Source organism: Myotis lucifugus, unplaced genomic scaffold, assembly GCF_000147115.1.
Source record: "Myotis lucifugus unplaced genomic scaffold, Myoluc2.0 scaffold_5, whole genome shotgun sequence".
NCBI lineage: Eukaryota > Metazoa > Chordata > Mammalia > Chiroptera > Vespertilionidae > Myotis > Myotis lucifugus.
The window spans coordinates 11569381-11590923 of NW_005871053.1; the positions used below are offsets into that span (position 1 = coordinate 11569381).

General features: G+C 37.7%; 1 protein-coding gene across 12 annotated transcripts in view; it reads right to left on the minus strand.

The window, feature by feature from the left end:
- UBR3 (ubiquitin protein ligase E3 component n-recognin 3 (putative)) overlaps positions 1-21543 on the minus strand; it is a 173364-nt gene that overhangs the window by 51695 nt on the left and 100126 nt on the right. For 8 of the 12 annotated variants that reach the window (XM_023745047.1, XM_023745010.1, XM_023745011.1 and 5 more), the window contains 3 exons: positions 8438-8605; positions 4136-4269; positions 626-736 (listed from right to left, as the gene is read on the minus strand). In XM_023745047.1, coding sequence (XP_023600815.1) covers positions 626-736; positions 4136-4269; positions 8438-8605 — 413 coding nt within the window. The remainder of the gene's footprint in view (positions 1-625; positions 737-4135; positions 4270-8437; positions 8606-21543) is intronic. The other 4 variants (XM_023745042.1, XM_023745038.1, XM_023745022.1 and 1 more) reach the window with 1 other exon arrangement.

Sequence of the window (21543 nt, forward strand, 5' to 3'; positions counted from 1 at the left end):
GGAAAAGCTAAAGGAGTCTCTTCCCCCCTAACCCAGTGTTATACGAAATGCTGACCGGGTATCCTTTAAGAGGAGGAGGAGGAAAAAAGGTAAAGATCCAAATTGGGACCAACAAACATGCATCTTTCAACAAGGGAATCTAAGAATCAAGTGAATAAATATTCTGATGTCCAGAATGACCTGGTGATTATAATGATTCAGGGACATAGAAAGGGAATGGCCTGCCTTTTCTTGGGGGGAAAAGGGGAATGGGAGATGCGGGAAGAGACTGGACAAAAATCGTGCACCTATGGATGAGGACAGTGGGTGGGGAGTGAGGGCGGAGGGTGGGCCGGGAACTGGAAGGAGGGGAGTTCCGGGGGGGGGGGGGGAGAGGAACAAATGTAATCTGAACAATAAAGATTTAATTTAAAAAAAAAACATTTTTAAAAAATAAAATAAAATTACAGCCTTGGAAGTCAACTGCTAAAAAAATCCCTAAAGTTGAAGAAATGAAGAAACTGTGAGTTTAGATTGTTCACATGATGATCAAAATCACCCCAGATGAATTGGGATTTATATACTGTAAAGATATTTAATATGGGGAAAGATACATACACCTTTAAAATTTATTCAATTAACTTACCCGTAATGATTCCATGTAAGACTTATGACAATCTATATGTAATGTATGTCCACAGGTTTGTACATAAACACCTCCTTCCCAGCCAATTGATACTGCCAAGAGACAAGAACTCTTAAAAAAAGAAAGACAAAATACAATTAATTTTAAAGAAGTATAGACATATTTAAATATATCCACAGAAACCTCTGAATGATTTTTTATTTGAACTTAGCTTTCTGATTTGGTGACTAAATAGACTGTGGAGCTTTTAAACCCAGAGGAAAAGGAAGAATAACTTTGTATTTTTGTGATAAAGCAATACCAGACTTGACAGCCCGAAGGCAATCTCTTTAAACTAGAAACACCATTAAGATTTAGCTTCTAAATACCTATGCTCATATGAAAAATAATGATCAATTAGACTTTCTCCACCCCATCAAATATAAGCTCTCAATATTATACTATAGTTCAGTGTAAACTATACTGCTATTGATGATCTTAACTGTTTTATATGGTACTTAATCTGTGATTACCATTAACAACTTCCCTCTTAAAGGGTCTTCTTCCCTTTGGCTTCCATAATGAGACTCTCTTTTGGTTTTACTTCCAACCCTTTAACCATTTGGTTTAGGCTCCTTTAAGTCTCTTCTTTCTTGCCCTGCCCCTTCAAAGTTTATATTCCTCAAGATTCTATTCTTAGTGCTTACTCTCTACTCATTACAACTATTCTCCCTAAGTGATTTAATCAGTAAATTCACCTAGCCTCCAAGCTAAATCTCTTGCCTGACTGACAGATACAAATACTTAGCTGCCAACCAGAAATCTCCAGTTTGACATTCCTCAGATAACATAAAATTAATGTGTCAAAAACTTGTCATTTTCTCCATTACTCTTCCTTTTCCTCTGGGTTTAAAAGCTCCACAATCTATTTAGTCACCAAATCAGAAAGCTAAAGTTACTCTCTCTACCTCACACCCTTTCCTTCACACCACAGTTTTAATTCCCAAATCATATGAATTCTGTCTTCTAAATAACTCATGACTTGGGCCTGACTTCTTCATTCTCACTGTAACATTCAAGTCTGTACATTTGTTGGGGGGGGGGGGGGGGAGGATTTCTTATATAAAGTTTTGTAATTGGTCTTCTTGACTCCAATTTCTTCTCTCCATGATGCATCCCCCACATATCTCTCCAAAGTACAAATCTGGTCATAAGAATAACCCCAAAAAAGTGCCTTAACATTTACAAGGGTTTAATATAATGCACAATCAAGAAGGCAAACAGATTATATAAGCCAACTACACACTCGTTTGAAATTTGTTTTTAAAGTTAATTGCTTCTATCTCCTTTTTCTCTTACATCTTCAACTTCTTCTCTGCTAATTCCTTCTATTCAACCTATAAACAGGCTTAGACTTTTCCTCCTAAAATAATTTTGAGTTTTCATTTCCCCTTTGACAAATAGTACTTACTTGACAATGAATTTGAGTTCACCCCACTAGAGTCTGTAGTAAATACATGGCCAAGCCAGAGCAATATAAGATCTAACATGAGTGACAGCATATGATGAAAGCTTTGAAAGCCATAAAAACTCTTTTTATATTAGAAATTTATACATTATAATGTAAGATGACCAAATCAACTTTAACAACAGTAAAACAAAGTTCCAATATTAAATCGAGACTCTTCATGAGCATCTGAAAGTTAAAAATTACAGTGCAAAATGTCTTCGCAGCCAATTTAAATATATGTGCAGCAGCACAAATCAAATACTACTCACAGCAAGTGAGCTGGCTTCTACTGTTACAAATCAGAAAAACAACAGGAGATCTGCTCATCTCTATTTTATGATTTGCAGCCACTTGAAGTAGAAGCAGATTTTGGTATTAGATCATTTTAGAACTAGAGGCCCAGTGCATGGATTCGTGCACTGGTGGGGGTTCCTCAGCCTGGCCCTCAGGAATCGGGCTGAAACCAGCTCTCCGACATCCCCGGAGGGGTCCCAGATTGTGAGAGGGTGCAGGCCAGGCCAAAGGACCCCACCAGTGCATGATCGGGACTGGGGAGGGACTGCAGGAGGGTTCCAGGGCGTGTCCAGCCCATCTCACCCAGTCCTGATCAGGGCCGATCGGGGCCATTTGGGGCCATCTCACCCAGTCCCAATCGGGGCCAATTGGGCTGGCCGGCCGGGGAGAGACCGTGGGAGGGCTCCAGGGCATGTCCGGCCCATCTTGCCCAGTCCCAAACAGCCGGACCCAAGCAGCAAACTAACCTACTGGTCGGAGATCCTGCACCCTGGTGGTCAGTGCACATCACAGCAACTGGTCAAACAGTCGAACAGTTGGACACTTAGGATATTAGGCTTTTATTATATAGGACTAGAGGCCCAGTACACGAATTCATGCACTGGTGGGTCTAGCCAGCCCACCCTGATGGGGGCCATTGGGGGGGGCGGGGGGCCGATAGGGGGCGGGCCCGACCAGGGCGAGGGGCTGCCGGCGGGTTTGCCAACCAGGGCAAGGGGCCACCGGTGTTTTGCCAGCTGGCCCCCGCCCCCAATCGGGGTGGGCATGCCCGCTGGGGGGGGGGGGCCGCCAGGGCGAGGGGCTGCAGGTGTTCCAGTCGCTCTGCCATTCAGTCAATTTGCATATTACCCTTTTATAGAATGGTTGTTAGTTAATAAACAAGCTGCTTCTTTGACCACGTATTATAAAAATGTAATTAACCCTTTCCGGTCCAATGTTATTTTTAGAATTCAAACAGTCTGGTCCAAATTAATTGACAGGACTGAATGTTGAACTTTTTAATGTTCTTATTGCTTGACATTGGACCTGCTCCTAGCACCTGGTTTGTCGAGTCAGCCTCGAGGTTGGACCGAAAAGGGTTAATCTTCCTTTTTAATAAAAGCAGTTAGCTGAAAATACTAAGTCATTTGTTAATGTAACTGTTAGATGTCTTATTTGAATTTGCTATAGTGTGGAAAAAGAGCAGGAAAACATTTACTAATATGAGATTAATATTTTAGGAAGACTTCAATAATGTGTCCACCACTGTGCTAAGTGCTTATCATTCAATTTTTACGACCTCAATATTTATTAAAACCTCCCACAGTAATTGGTAGTATCTTTTTACAAATAAGGTATACAAACGTTCTAAGATCACTCAGTTATAAATGGTAGTAGACACATACTCATTCTACACTAGACAAGACCTCCCTAACTAGAGCCATCTGCTTCTCCAGAATCCACCAGAAACCTTCTCCTCAGACCAGACCAGTATTATAGTTAATAGTATTAAATTTGTATACCTCCCAATAAATAACATTTAAAACAAAGATATAACATTTATAACCTAAAATATTTACTTATTAACAGATTTCCATTTCTTTACTATTCACATATTAATTTTTTCTAATAAAGTTCCAGATTCTAAATCAGAATGACATCTGTTAGAAAAATATACATAAAACTCTGGAGTGAAATTACTATGAATTTTGCAGACAAATATACTAGTAGATAAAAAGGGTACTCACATCTTTAAAATAACGCTGTAATAATGAAAGCCTCACATCATGAACTGCTGCACATGTATCCCAAGGATAAATCTGTTCCTCTTCAGTGATAGGCAACTTTTTTGGCTCAGTGTTGTCACGGCACTGCCCCAAAACTATATTAACAACAGAGATAAGAGCTCATTAAATAACCAATATATAGACCTGATTCACCATAAGAGCCAAGTTATTTACAACCAGCTGACTAATGTTTGCACTTATTAGACCCTAAAAAAAAGTGATATTCTAGTGTTCTTCTAGAGAGTAAATAAAACTCCAAAGATGCCAATATTTAATTTTCAAATTAACAGTAAAATATGGGTGTTTACTCGGGATGGATGAATGGACTAATGGATTGATCGAAGGATCAATAGATGAATGGATTAATGGAGGATGGTTTCCAAAGTCTGTCCATTGAAAAAGTCTAGAAATTATGACACTCCAGTAACAAATAAACTTTATTTCTAAATACACTATCTCTCATGAAAAGGAAACAGAGACCCTCGGAGAAAAACCTGAGTCCAAGATTGGGAAAAAGTTCAAGAAAAATCTGGAATTTTGTATAATAAAGAGCAAGGGGTAGCCCTGGCTGAGCAGCTCAGTTGGCTGGAGTGTCATCCCGTACACCAAAAGATTGCAAGTTAGATTCCCAGTCAGGGCACATACCTAAGTTGTGGGTTTAATCCCTGATCGGGGCACATACGTGAGGTAAATAACTGATGTTTCTCTCTCTCTCTCTCTCTCTCTCTCTCTCTCTCTCTCAAATCAATGAAAACATATCCTCAGGTGAGGATTAAAAAAAAAAAAAAAGATCGAGGGGTAATTCAAACACTGAGGGGGCAGTTATGAGGATCTAAAGGAGTTCTGACTGGTCAAATTTGAGAAAATTTAAGTACTAAAAAGAATAATAATGGAAACAGATAACACATTCATTGATTCAGACGAGGAATCAAGTAAAAGGGTAAATTACTAGAGGCTCATCATATAAATTACCTACCACCTTAACCAAGTGATCAAACTTCACTGGCATCACCAATAATAGGACAAGCTGTCACTATGAGCCTCATTCTACAGAACTGACTTAGACTCATCAAAACTTTTTAAAGGTCTGGAGAAACTGTCCTAGATTAAAGGAGACTAACAGGAAATGACAATGAAATGCAATGCATAATCTTGGCTCTTGGATCAAGAAAAAGACTTTGCTCTAAAAATATTACTGGGATATTTGAGAGAATTTTAACATAGAATATTAGATGTTATTAATAACAAATTTCTTGGATATGATTATACTGTAGTTATAGTAAAAATATCCTTGTTCTTAGGAGATACTGTCTGAAGTATTTAGGAATAAAATGTCATGATGTCTGCCATTTTCTTCTGAAGAGAGAGAGAGAGAAAAGAGAGTAAATAAGAGAGGGGGAAGAAGACAATATTGGTGAGTGTACGTAAAAGGTATCCAACTTTTCTGAAGATATAAAACTTTTCAAAATGAAAACTTGGGAAGAGGTATATGGCAAAAGGAGAAAAACAATACTAGGATTTTATAATTGTAAAAGCACAAGAAAGGGGAGTAGGGATAAAAACATACAGTGCCATACATTATTATAAGACTGATAAGCATGGGAAGAGCCATTCTTAGGGAAGGTAAATTAGCCATAACACTCACTGTGGGCCCCAAGTTTTGAAGAGTAGTGGCAAAAAGAAGAGACAGAAGCAAGTAAATGCTAACAACTAAAATATAGTTATCCATGATGTATGCACTTCTGTATTGGTTTCCTAAGATTTTCATTTATCTCTGCTCTAGTCTTTATTTCTTCCTATCTGCTAGCTTTGCAGTCAACTTGTTCCTAAAGTGTAAAGTTACGTTACTGATTTGAGATCTTCTTTTTTTGAGGGAAGCGTTTGCAGCTATAAATTTCCCTCTGTGCACTGTTTTCACCGCCCACATAAGTTTTGGTATGTTGTGTTTCCATTTTAATTTGTTTCACAGGACCTTCTAATTCTTCTTTGGCCCATTGGTTGTTTAAGAATGTGTTATTTACACATATTTGTGAATTTTCCAATTTTCCTGCTGTTATTGATTTCTAGTTTCATTCCATGTGGTCAGAGGTGATACTTTGGATGATTTCAGTCTTTTTAAATGTATTGAGACTTTTTAATGGCTAAATGGTCTATCTTGGAGAATGTTCCATGTACAATTGAGAAAACTGTATTCTACTATTGTTAGAAAGAGTATTCAAGGGTTTTTTTAGGTTTAATTGTTTTATAGTGTTGCTTAGTGTTTTATTTCTTTTTTTGATAGTCTGTCTAGCTGTTCTATAAATTATTGAAAATGGGAGATTAAAGTCTCCAACCATCATTATAAAACCACTAGTGGCCTTGTGCACAGATTCGTGCACATTGAAAGGAAATTAATTAGAAGAAATATTTTAGTATCGCTATTCGCCCTTTCTTTATAATAGAAGTGTCAACCAAATTCACAATAGACAATGACAGATCGAAACACACATGTGTGACTGGCGCCAGTGAGAGCTTTATATGTATTGCGCATGCACGAGTCAACTTAGCTTTTTATATATATATAGAATAAACTTGCTTAATTAGACCTGCTTTCTGATGTAGCTAAACCTTTTCCAGCCCAGTGAAGCACCCCAACTTCTCTTTCAGGTAATGGTCAGCAACACAGCAGTAAATATCAACATGAAGCAGATTATTATTGTAGATCACTCAGGGAGAACAAAGGGTAAAATATTTAACTGCAGCAGTGTTTGACTATATTCTGTGCAGTGAGAAAACCTAAAGTCATTTCAAGATCCATAATTTCTTACTTCTTTTCAGTCAGGTCAAGTTTCTAAACTTTCTAAATCTCCATTTTCCGGCTAATGAAAAGAAAATAGGATTCTAACAAATCTCCTATCTACCTACTCCAGGACTTCTTTGAGGATCAAATGAGATGAGGCATGGAAAAATGCTTCACAAACATTTGGTTAAAGTGTAAAATATTTGCACCTGGCTATAAAGCAAGTCATGTTCCTGGGCTGAAGAAACTGCAAGGAGGCAAGTTGCTAGGGAGAGGAAGTTGGGCATTGCTACGTGATGTCATTACCCGGCATCCACAGCCACCGTTTCCAGGCTGGGCTGGACTGTGGGCTGCATTTTACACCATGGAGTCCCAGCAGCATTGGCTGTGATTTGGTGGACTATTGCTCCAGGATGGTGGCAGGGCCGATGTCCTACTTGGGGGAAGCTGAGTGTTGCTTTGTCAGCACCAGGACCGTGCTGCCATGTCTCTGTAAATGGCCAGTGTGTGTCTCGGCAGCTCCTGCATTGAGTGTCTGCCCCCTGGTGGTCAGTGTGTGTCATAGCGACTGGTCGAACGGTGGGAGAGAAACAGCATATTAGCCTTTTATATATAGAGATTTCTCCCTCTAATTCTATATTTGCTTTATATATTTTGAGCCTCTGCTATTTGATGTGTATATACTTATAAATGTTATATCTTCTAACCCTAATCATAACCCTACCTCAAAATACTTCAGTAAGGGAGAGAATAGAGAGCATTCAGACAAATCCTTAAAAAAAACAACAAAATTTGTTTTAACTATAGATTGGCAAACATATCTGTCAGCTGACTGTTTCAAGGATGACACCTTCTAGTAGCTCAAGATATAAGGGCAAAGCTACCTGAATATGCCTTATGCAATTAAAATAATTAAGCTGACAGCCCTGGACAGTGTGGTTCAGTTGGTTGGAGCATCATCCCGTGCATCAGAAGGTCAAGGATTTGATTCCCAGTTGGGGTGCAAATGGGAGGCAGCCGATTGATGTATCTCTTACATCAGTGTTTCTGTCCCTCACTCTCTTTCTTTTTCTCTCTTCTCCTTCCTTCCTCTCTTAAAAAAATCAATATTTAATTTGACAATATTTTTGGTGTTAAAATTCTTCCAGATTTTAGAATAATTAAATTGCCAAAAACACTAAACTCAACTAATGGCCACCTAGCATTGGTAATACACCACATCATTTTAAGGAAAAAGACTGTAACATATAAAGAGATCTCTCAGTTAAAAAGTTCTTCCAACACTCATGTCCAGCAAGGTCAGATAAAACCAGGTTAAGAATCTTTGCTATACAATTCTCAATCAACCATTGCTATGTAGACCTATAGTTATATCTAGACAAATATATAACTTCCATTCAATACAGATATTTATTAAGTATATACAGATATTGTATATACTTTATCTCTAAAATGTCCCCACTGAAAAAGTACTTTAATTTTACCTGAGGATGCTTGTAACAGAACAACCAATCCTGTAGGTCGGTCTTCAGAGGAGGGGCCACTCTGCCCACAAATAACACAATCATATACTGCCTCAGAAACTTGTGGTTCTGCTGTGGTGATCTCCATAGGAATATCATTCTCAGGAGAATCTGAGAAGAAAAATCTCTCTTCAATGAAAATGTGGGAAAAAACTTAGTTGAAATAATAAAATTATGGAAAAATACCTTGCTAAAATAAAATGTTTACTAAGAAAAAGACAAAATATTCAAAGAGTTGATATAATGAAAGACTTTACATAATATGTGGTTAAATACTTCTGATAGTGTATCATTCACAAACAAAATTGAAAGGAAAAACACAGAGGCAAAGACATTTGTATTAAAAACACCTTTAAGATATAATTTAAGAAAACTGTTTTAATTTTCTTTGAGGCACCTCAGAAGGAAAATTTATGACATCTCAGCTCTTGGAAAAAAATGGCAATATTTACTAGGAGATAAAAGAGAAACAAACTATTCCTCCTTTATTTTAAATTCTAGTGATTATATCTTGGCATTAATAATTATTGATATGCTTATTTATGTACGGAAATCATTTATATATGACCATACATATTAATAAAGCAAAACTACTATAAAAAAATAACAGTAACCCTTTGGTGATATGATGTTAACAGCAAGAAATAAAATACTGATTATAATTTTCCAATAAAGACTCTTAAATTCACAAAGATCAGTGATATTGGCAAAAAACGAGTAGAAGGGATTGGGAAGACTAGGAAAGCAGAAGTGATTTATGACTTCTTTAAAAGATGAAGGCATATCTAAATAAAGATGTAAAAATGCATGACAGAAATAGAAAAAGAAAAATATCAAGTTCAGATAGGTTTAATAAGAATTCATGCAGATAAACATGTATCTAATAGTTATTGAAAGTAACTGAGAAGGGCCAAAATAAAGCTTTGAATAATGCCCAGTATTAATGAAAAATAAAAAAGAAGCCAATAAAGAAATCAGAGAAAAAAACAATAATACATAAATAGAACAAAAATGGCAGCATAGTTAAACACTGGTACTCACCGCCTCCCACAACCACATCAAAATTACAACTAAAATATAGAACAACTATCATTCAGAACCTCCTGACATCTGGCTGAATGGAAGTCCTACAACTGGAGAAGTAAAGAAGAAAGCACATTGAGACTAGTGGGAGGGGCAGAGGCACAGAATGGGCTAGTCCGACAACCACACATGGTGTTTCTTTACTCGGAGGGAAATCTCCAAGGCTTGCTGCGAGAAGCAGGGGTCCTGACCCCACACCAGACCCCCAGCCCAGGTTCCAGAGCTGGGAAGAAAAGTCCCCATAACTTTGGGCTGTAAAAGCCAGCGATGATTGTGGTTAAGTGACATGGAGGCTGTTGGAGTTCCAGGTGTTCCTCTTGAAAGGCCCGTGCACAAACTTCATGGTCCCACTTCCTCTGAGCTCCAGCACTGGGCAGCAGTGTTGGGGGAATCCAGGAACATACAGGGAAGAACTGGACTGTTTGTCATCAGGGCAGGAACCCAGGGATGGTTTTCTCCCAGACAGGGGTGCTCACAGGGGTCAATGTTCCTGTGCTTAGATCTCCACAGTCACAGAGCTAACTGGCAGCCATATCTGAGTTTTCATCAGTATGGTCCACACTGTTCCCTCCACCCTGGTGATTCCCTGAGACCTTGTCCCATCCAATTGCGGCCCCACTCAAGCTGTTTGCAGCTATTTTTCCATATGAATGGCCTGTCCTGGCTCAGGCTTCAGACTTTCCTAAACAAGCAGCAACTGGCCCCAGTGTGCCCCAAACCTAATCAATACCGGGCTCTAGTACCAGTCTGCCTTGCTTCACAACTGGGCTTTGCCTGGGCACTTTTTAGCGCAATACCAGTAGCACCCATCTGCAGAGATCTTTGTAGCTCCTGTTGGGTGGCCCCAGAGTCAGTGCACCCGGTAGACAGCTTCAGAACATACCAGATTACAACTCGACACATCCACAAGCGACACACTCAAGGGGCAGACTCAGTGAGACCCAAAGCCCCACTGAAGCAAGTCCTGCTCCATAGGGGTGTCTCCTGCACAGCAGCTCTTCCATTGTAGATACAGTTGGTCTTCACAGCCAACTGACCTGGAGGTCATCCCTCCCAGTGATGCCAAAAGCAATCAAGCCACAACTACAACATCAACATCATTAAAATGTCCAAACTACCCAAAGCAATCTATAAATTCAACGCACTTCCCATTAAAATACCAACAGCATATTTCACAGACCTAGAATGAACTCTCCAAAAATTCATCTGGAATAAAAAAAGACCCCGAACAGCTGCAGTGATCCTGAAAAAGAAGAACAGAGTAGGTGGGATCTCAATGCCAGATATCGAGCTATATTACAAAGCCACTGTTCTCAAAACTGCCTGGTACTGGCACAAGAACAGACATATAGATCAATGGAATAGTATAGAGAGTCCAGAAATCGACCCGAACCAATATGCTCAATTCATATTTGACAAAGGAGGCAAGAACATACAATGGAGTCAAGACAGTCTCTTCAATAAATGGTGCTGGGAAAATTGGACAGATACATGCAAAAAAATGAAACTAGACCACCAACTTACACCATACACAAAAATAAATTCAAAATGGATAAAGGACTTAAATGTAAGACGGGAAACCATAAAAATACTAGAGGAATCCAAAGGCAACAAAATATCAGACATATGCCAAAGCAATTTCTTCACCGATACATCTCCTAGGGCATTGGAAACTAAAAAGAAAATAAACAAATGGGACTACATCAAAATAAAAAGCTTCTGCACAGCAAAAGAAACCATCAACAAAACAATAAGAAAGCCCACTGCATGGGAAAATATATTTGCCAATGTTATCACTGATAAGGGTTTAATCTCCAACATTTATAGGGAACTCATACAACTTAACAAAAGGAAGATAAATAATCCAATCAAAAAATGGGCAAAGGACCTAAATAGACATTTTTCAAAAGAGGACATTCAGAAAGCCAAGAGACATATGAAAACAAGCTCAAAGTCACTAATCATCCAAGAGATGCAAATCAAAACAACAATGAGGTACTATCTCACACCTACCAGAATGGCCATCATCAACAAATAAACAAACGACAAGTGCTGGAGAGGATACGGAGAAAAAGGAACCCTCATGCACTGCTGGTGGGAATGCAGACTGGTGCAGCCACTATGGAAGACAGTATGGAGTTTCCTCAAAAAGTTAAAAATGGAACTCCCATTTGACCCATTGATCCCACTTCTAGGAATATATCCCAAGAAACCAGAAACACCAATCAGAAAGGATATATGCATCCCTATGTTCATAGCAGCACAATTTACCATAGCTAAGATTTGGAAACAACCTAAGTGCCCATCAACGGATGAATGGATTAGAAAACTGTGGTACATATACACAATGGAATACTACGCTGCTGTAAAAAAGAAGGAATTCTTACCATTTGCAACAGCATGGATGGAACTGGAGAGCATTATGCTAAGTGAAATAAGCCAGTCAGTGAAAGAAAAATACCACATGATCTCACTCATTTATGGATAATAAAGACCATTATAAACTGATGAACAAAAATAGATACAGAGGCAGAGCAGCATAAAACAGACTGTCAAACTACAGTAGGAAGGCTGAGGAGGGTTGTGGGGGTAAGAGATCAACCAAAGGACTTGTATGCATGCATATAAGCATAACCAATGGATACAAGACACTGGGGTGTAGGGGAAGCTGGGGGAAGGTTGGGGGGGGGGAGATAAATGTACTAATTGTTGTAATATTTTAAGCAATAAAAAAAAAATCAGACAAAAAAAAAAAAAAAAAGACTGTGCACACAATCCACACAGGAGTGCACCTAGAGTACCCAGCTCAGGTAACGAGGGAGGCTGAGCCACTGGGCCCTGCAGGACACCTATTACACAACGCCACTTTACCAATTCCAGGAGACATAACAACTCTACCTAATACACAGAAACAAACACAGGGAAGCAGGTAAAATGTGGAAACAAAGAAACATGTTACAAATGAAAGAAATGGAAGCAAGCAAAAATACTGGATACAGACTTCAAAACAATGGTTATAAGGTCATTCAAGGATCTTAAAGAGAGCAACAAGGGACTTAGTGAGACTTTTAAGGATCTTAGTGAGAATGTCAAAGACATGAAAAAGGACCAGTCAGAAATTAAGCATACTAAGCTAACTGAAATAATGAATAATTTACAGGGATTCAACACAGACATCTGCCTTGCCTGGGGGGAAGGCAGTCCACACACCCTATTGGAAAACACCTTGCCCTGAGGCCACTTAAGAGATTAAAAGTAACAATTAGCCTCCAGGCAGAAGCAACCACCCTACCCAGTTGAAAAAACTCTCACCACACCAGAGGACAATTGCCTGGGGGCAATTCAATTCAGAATCCTATTAGTCTGTAGACAGAGGCTGTCTCTGGAGGCTTTGAGTCTTTGCCTGATCCAATTTGTCAGAAATAGCCTTTAACACTGTCCTGCACTAGAGATTGAGAGGTATAGAGGATCTACCTAAATCATAGTCACAAACCCAAATAGACAACCAAAATGAGGAAACAAAAAAACAACCTCCAAATGAAAGAACTAGGGAATTCTCCAGAAAAAGAGATAAATGAGCAAAGATAAGAAATTTATCTGAAACAGAGTTCAGAGTAATGATGTTAAAAATGCTCAACAGCATGAAAAAAGATATAGTAACTATGAAAAAAGAACAGTCTGAGATAAAGAATGACACAACACAAATAAAGAACACACTGGAAGGAATACACAGCAGATTAGGGGAAGCTAAGGATCAAATCAGTGAATATGAAGACAGAGTAGAAAATATCACTCAATTAGAGAAGCAAAAAGAAAAAACAATTAAAAAACAGGAGGACAGCTTAAGGGAGCTGTGGGACAATGTGAAACATAACAATATTAGAATAGTATGTGTGCCAAAAGAGGCAGAAAGGGAGAAAGGAATAGAGAAGGTGTTTGAAGAAATAATGGTAGAAAACTTCCCTAACCTGGTAAAGGTAAAAGTCACACAAGTTCAGGAGGCACAGAGAAATCCAAACAAGAAGAACCCAAATAGACCCACGCCCAGACACATCATAATTAAAATGCCAAAAATTAAAGACAAAGAGAGAATCTTAAAGGCAGCAAGAGAAAAGAAGACTGTTACCTACAAAGTAGTTCCCATAAGGCTAACACCTGATTTCTCATCAGAAACTCTACAGGCCAGAAGAGAATGGCATGAAGTACTCAAAGTAATGTAAAGCAAGGATCTGAGACAAAGATTACTATATCCAGCAAGGCTATCATTCAAAATAGATGGTCAAATAAAGAGCTTCCCAGACAAAAAAAGGCCAAAGGAGTTCATTACCACCAAGCCAGCATTACAAGAAGTGCTAAAGGGGGTGCTGTAAGGCATTGCTGAAAAGAGAAACAGAGAGAGAAACCTCACTATATGGAATTAAAATGGCTATAAATAAGTACCTCTCAATAATAACACTAAATATAAATGGATTAAATGCTCCAATCAAAAGGTGTAGGGTAGCTGAATGGATACAAAAACATGACCCAACTATATGCTGTCTACAAGAGACCCACCTCAAAACAAAAGACACACACAGGATGAAAGTGAAGGGATGGAAAAAAATTTTCTATGCAAATGGAAAAGAAAAAAAAGCTGGAGTAGCAATACTCATATACGACAAAGCAGACTTTAAAGGCATCATGCTAAACAAAATAAGCCAGTCCAAGAAAGATAAATATCATATGATCTCACTCATTTGTGGAATATAATGAACATAAACTGATGAACAAAAATAGAGCCAGAGGGGAAAAAAATATTCTAGAATATAGTAGAAGTAATCTTGTTACTTGCAGATTTTTAATATTTCCTACAACTTTTGTTATATCATATGATGTTAGTACAGTTTTGGTAATAAATTTATACTTAAAAATCCTTTTATTCTTGAAATATTAATGTTTATTGCATGTAATATTATTACTAGTATATGGAAGATAATTTTTCTTGAATAATTGGTATTTATTGCATGTAACATATTTTAAATCATTTTTCTTGAGATATTAATGTTTATTGCATGTAACATTGTAATATTTAAGATCATTTTTCTTGAAATATTAAGATTTATTGCATGTAACATTATATTTAAAATCATTTTTCTTGAAATAAAAAAAAACTGAAAAAAAGAAAAATATGAACAATAAAATGGCAATAAATGCATATCTATCAACAATTGGTTCTAAAAATCAAAATAAATGAACAAGATATCTAATGAACAAAATAAAGTGATGAATAACATAGAATCAGAGGCAGAAACATGGAACAGACTGACAAATCTCAGAGGGAAGGGGTGAGTGGGTATGGGAAGAAATTAACCAAAGATCTTATATATATACTAGAGGCCCGATGCACGAAATTCGTGCAAGAGTAGGCCTTCCATCCCCTGACTGCTGGCACCAGCTTCCTTCTGGCACCCAGGACCCAGGCTACCCTCCAGCCACCGGCAGGCACCTGGGACCCAGGCTTCCCTCACATCCCCGACTTCATCCAGAAGGATGTCTGTAAGGACATCTGGCCTAATTACCATATTATGCTTTTATTGTTATAGATATGCATTACCTATGGACACAGACAATAGGTTGGTGAAGGGTTGGGATGGGGCAGGAACCGGGTGGGGGGGGGCAGGAACCGGGTGGGGGGGCAATAAAAGAAAAAGGGGCAACGTCTGTAATACTCTCAACAATAAAGATTTTAAAAAATATATAAATAGAACCAGAGAGCTCAATGTCTATGAAAATAAGATTAATGAATCACAATAAATAGATTTCAAAAGAAAGTACCAAAGGCCATTAAGCTTTGACATGTGATTACTGTTTCTTAGGAAGAACTTTTTAGCACAGAAAAGAGGGGATGTGTCTGACTGTTCTCAAGTTCAAAGGAGAATAGAGAAATACCTGACTTAAAGTGACATGAAATAATTCAGTCTCACATTAAGTGCCAAAGAAATAGAATTTCTTGAACTCTACCTCACACACAAAGATAGCTTTCCTTTTTTTTCTTTTTCTTTTTGTTTTTTTCTTTTTTTATGTTGTGGTACAATCCAGTTGAAACTTCAAAGAAATCCTAATACCAAAATGCTATATCAAAGAAGCTGCTACGTTTCATTTTCTAAACTTTTAAAAAGTAGGGCTTCACTGTGCTAAAGGAATGAAAATAAAACAGATGGCCATCTCTTTCATGCGTAGTAATTTTTATTTTAATTCTGACTTTAATAATTACAGATACTAATGTCCCTTTTTCTTCAAGAAAATAAAAAGATCCTGGTTTATTTCTTTAAAAAAGAGGAAAACCACTACTTCTATGTATTATTGGTAATTTATTATTGATTCTCTCATTCTGATACATTTGTAACACAGATTCTCTTCTACATTCTGAATTCCATCCTGGAACAATGACTTTAAATTTGCATACATTTAGATTCACTCTGTTGTAAAGTTCTATGGGTTTTGAAAAATGCATAGTGTTATGTATCCAACTTTATAGCATCATTCAAAATAATTTCACTGCTCTAAAAAAATCCCTTGTTTCACCTATTTAGTCCACCACCACACCCAACCCTGGCAACCACTGATTTGTTTATTGTCTCTATGGTTTTGCCTTTTCCAAAATGTTACATAATTGGAAACATACAGTAGGTAGCCTTTTCAGACTGGTTAGTTTCACTAAGCAATATGCATTTAAGATTCATCCATATCTTGCATGGTCTGGTAGTTTATTCCCTTTTATTGCTGAGTAGTATTCCACTGCATGAATGTACCACAGTTTGTTTATTCATCTACTGAAGAATATCTTGGCTACTTCCAGTTTTGAGCAATTATGAGTAAAACTTCTATAATCATTCATGTGTAGATTTTTTTTTACAGACATAAATTTTTACATTAGTTGGGTAAATACCTAGGAGCATAATGGCTGAATCATATCATAAAACTAAGTTTAGCCTTGTAGGAAAATGCCAAATTCCTAAACCAAAAAATTTCAAGAGAAAGAACTTTTTGTACTTTTAACTGGCAACACATGGGGGGAAAACCTGAGTTAATGTTAGATTTACATCCCTTTCACTGGATCTTTTTAAATTAACAGTTAATAGGTATTAAAAGCATATAAAGACTTATCTTCACAGAGTGGCTATGAAAGAGTAGATATACAGGGTGGGGCAAAAGTGGGTTTACAGTTGTTCATATGAAAAATAATACAATAATTAATAAATAATAATACAAGAATAAACTGAGAAATGACATATAAGAAAACCAATTTTTAGCATAGGCCAATCAATATAAACAAGTGTTAAGGTCCTTTAGAATCTCATCAATGTTATAATGAAATGACACTGAACAAAATGAATTATTTGAGGACCTGCTGTATAATAATCCCTTTTAACTGTGTGAAAATCAATGTAAAAGGAGGTTAAGTAAATTACTCCAGGCAATTGAGGAGCTGAAATATGAACCTAGGCAACAAGCTCCAGAATCCATACTCATAACCACTGCACTATGCTACCTCTCCAATGAAGTACAGCCTTTAAAAATTATAGTTACTAAGAGTTTTAAAAATAATATAGAGATATTTTTACACTAAAATGTTGAGTAAAAAGGCATGATACAAAATTGTTACTATACAGTATCACTAGTAATATACATGTATTTGGATGGTAGGATTAAAGATAAAGTTTTTTCCTTCTTTATGCTTAAAATGAATTATGTCTAGGGTCAGAAAATAACTTCAAAACTAAATTCTTTATATTTGGAACAACTGAGTTCCAAATATAAAAATTGGTTGCATTTCAATCATCTCTATCTGATAAAACTTTAATGGATCAAGGTTATAATTTAATATCTTGACTTATACCTTTATAGCTAGTCAAAATAAATAAGGGGGCCCTAGCCAGTTTTTCTCAATGGTTAGAGCATCAGCCCACATACTGAAGGCTCTCAGGTTCGATTTTGGTCAAGGGCACGTACCTTGGTTACAAGCTTCATCCCTGGCCCAGTCAGAGCACATGTGGGAGGCAACCAATCAATGTGTCTCTCTCTTATCTATGTTTCTCTCTCTCTGTGTGTCTGGGTCTCTCCTCCTCCCTTCCACTCTCTCTAAAGATCAATGGAAAAAAATATCCTGGAATTAACAAAAAACAAACAAACAAATAAAGGGGGTTAGTGAGCAGGAGAAAAAAAATGGAAGAAAATGCAGAAGTGAGTATCTTCATACAGGAAACTTGATAACTACAGAAAGGCATTAAACATCAAACTAGTTAAGAGTAGTATTCACAGAGCAGAAATCTGTTGCATTCAGAGAGAAAAGCTTTTGTCCTTAACTTCTTATCAAATGAAATTACTTGATTAGAGGATTTGAAAAGTACTATGTCTTATAAATTTGAAATATTCTGTATGCTGTCTTACTAGACTAAATATCTTAGGAAAACATTCCTCATAAAAGAGACAAAAGATAAAGGCAAAATAAGAAAGAAGCAACCACAGAATGTTTACATTCCTGCAACACAGATAGGAAATAAGGCAAGAAGACAAAAGGAATTCTGACAAATGAAGCAGAGGACTGGACTAAGATTAAACTGTATCTGTACTACTGCCAGGTAGTACTTCAGGGGGAGAAATGCAACTTGGCAATTTTTATCTTGGGCAATGGATGAAAACAGTCTCAAATGGGTTTTGGGGGTCAAACACATCTTTATGGGAAAGAACTGAGTTCTAAATCAAAGGAATATACAAATCTGAATGGTCCAGGATCCCACTGGCATGGCCATGAACAACATAAATAAACCAAGTGCTCATGAATCTTTATTACCTCACCTGTCGCCACTGCAGCATGCAAGAACCGGGACTGAGATCATTATCCTGATGGCTTCTGTGAATTGCCTTTGTTTGCTAGCAATCATGTCTGCCTGATCCCTCAATTGTTCTTCCTGTGCCCTGGCTACTGCCAAAAAAGGTCATACCTTCCAAAAAGTAGTAAGATTTAGGAGAGGGAGTCAATAACTTGCAGACTAATAACAAGTCAAAGTTATGATCTTGATTATAACTGGTCCCTAAGCATTGTTTATCAATCTTTATACTTAGCCTTGGTGAGCAACATCTTCCACTCTCCTCAGCAACTATTCCAAACCTCTGGTGGCATTCTTTCTACTCAGCAGATCTCACATTTTATTTAACCCTGAAAACTAAAGCAGCCAAGTGATTACCTAAACTTCCCATTTCCCTTACCCCAATGAAACTTACCTCTATCTCCATCCAATCTTTCCTCCTTCCCTCCAGTCTCCTCAGAAAATAAGGTGGCCATTCTCCTATTCAACACTACCTAACTGCCTCTGGGTGTTTTGCTTAATCAATTCCTCAGAAAATTGTTTTTGCTTTATCTCACTTGAGACTGGGAAGCAATAGATAAAAATAATTTCTAAAAGTATTAACATTCCTTAGTTCCTAAACTTGCAGACAAATAAACCAAACTGCACTCAAACTGGTTATAGAACTGCTCTCAAGTGACTTCAGAACAGAGGACTTTGACTCTACAACCTTAGAGGAATATATTGAAAGACAAAATGAGCCTGGCCGGCGTGGCTCAGTGGTTGAGCGTCGACCTATGAACCAAAAGGTCACAGTTCGCCCTAACTGGTTTGGCTCAGTGGATAGAGCGTCGGCCTGCGGACTGAAAGGTCCCAGGTTCAATTCCGGTCAAGGGCATGTACCTTGGTTGTGGGCACATCCCCAATAGGGGGTGTGCAGGAGGCAGCCGGTCGATGTTTCTCTCTCATCGATGTTTCTAACTATCCCTCTCCCTTCCTCTCTGTAAAAAAATCAATAAAATATATCTTAAAAAAAAAAAAGGTCACAGTTCGATTCCTGGTCAGTGCACATGCCCAGGTTGCAGGCTCAATTTCCAGTGTGGGGCATGCAGGAGGCAGCCGGTCAATGATTCTCTCTCATCATTGATGTTTCTCTCTCTCTCTCTTCCTCTCCCTTCCTCTCTGAAATCAATAAAGATATGTTTTAAAAAATGATATGTAAATAAATTTTTAAGCTTAATTCAAATAATTTCATTATTTAACATAATATCGAGGCTTGTATTTTGAAATCATTGTCTTTGTAGGAAAAAGTAATTTTCTTACATATAGTATGTTGTGGTTGAGTAGGAGAATATGCTTAATCCTATGGCAGGGGTAGGCAACCTTTTTGTGAGTGTGTGCCAAAACCAGCAAAATCTCTGACTCAAACTTCTTCTGCGTGCCAACCCTAATATTTTTAGAACATGTTACGCCTACTTGATATCTCTTAAGGTGTACGTATGTGAAGAACCTTGAAGAAATAATAAAATTCATTCGAGCGACAAAAACACAGTATATGATGATGAAAAATACATTTATTTTTTAATGTATACATGTTATGTAAAATTATTTATTTATCTAAGATGCACCTACACTGAATTTATCTGAAAAGTAAAAAAGTCAATATTAAGAAAAAAATTGTAAATGGAAGATTATAAGAGAGGGTTTCGCGTGCCAGCAAAAGTTACTGGCATGCCATGTTTGGCACGCATGCCAGGGGTTGCCCACCCCTGTCCTAGGGCATGCATGCTGAAATATACTATCTAATAATAGACAAACAGGGTAATTGACTAATCAGCATGATATGCAAATTAACCGCCAACAAAGATGGCGGTTAATTTGCATACATAGGCTCCAAGCGGTGGAGCGAAGCCTGACGACTGGGGGCCGGTGGAGCAGCAAGGCCTGACGTTTCCGGGGCCAGCGGAGCAGTGAGGCCTCACGTCCCCGGGATCGGTGGAGCAGCAAGGCCTGATGTTTCTGGGGCCGGCGGAGCAGCGAAGCCTGATGTTTCTGGGGCCGGCTCTGGCCAGAACTCGGCCAGTGCGAAGGCCTGGGCCCCGGGTGCCGGAGGCAAACTGGTGCCAGCAGCCAGGGGAAAGGAAAGCCTATTGCATGAATCTCTTCGTGCAACAGGCCTCTAGTTTAGGAATAAAGTGATATGATGTCTAGAATTTACTTTATTAACAGAGAGACAGAAAACAAGGAGGTGCAAGAAGAAAAAAAATGTTAACTAAATGAAGGTTACATTGGAATTTATAATACTATTTTCTGTATGTTTGAAATTTATCTTAGGAAAAAAATTGCATATGCAAATTATCTCATTGTGGTTAAAAAGAAAAACCCTGTAAGGATACAAGCTAAGTTAGGAAATCTGGTAGCAAAAAAAATGTATTATTTTCTTATTTTTAATTATATGTGTTTTCTAAGATTCTATAATAACAATTTAATGCTTTTATATCAGAAATTTTAACTTCATACTAATTACAATAATTAGTAAGTATCTAATTCAAGATTGCAAACTAAACACAGGCTTTTGTTGCTCATTCCTTCTAAAAGAACACTGAAATAAAAGTAAAGAAGAAATATTCCTAAAAGAATATAGAAAAAGGATAGAGTTGTGAAAGAGAATTGAACCAACCAACAAATAAGAGATGTCAATAAAATTTCTGAACAATCGGAAGAGATGGAGACATGCTGAAAGGTGAAAGAAAGCTATAAAAGCTGCAAACACTTGTGCATTATGAGAAAGTTACAGAAATGATCTATCCCTTTAAAAGTCCATCTAGGCTTAGAATCAGCCAGTGATCCAACAATAGGGATCGTAAGTATGAAGTGATTGTGAAAATATTATAATTAATTGAAAGACTATATACAGAACTCACTATTCAGCACTCAAGTCCTTCCTCAACATTGACTGAACAGAGTATTCAGGTGTCTTGGCATTTATCTCAGAAGAAAAAAAAGGGAAGGAGACAGGGAGAGAGAGACTATCCTTCTCCAAAGAAACTGAACAAGTTGCATGGAGAGCAATGGAGTTTCTAGGTAATTATTAACATATACGGGCTCAAACCAATCAGTGTGCCATTCTCCCACTCAAATCTAAGTCTGACAGTC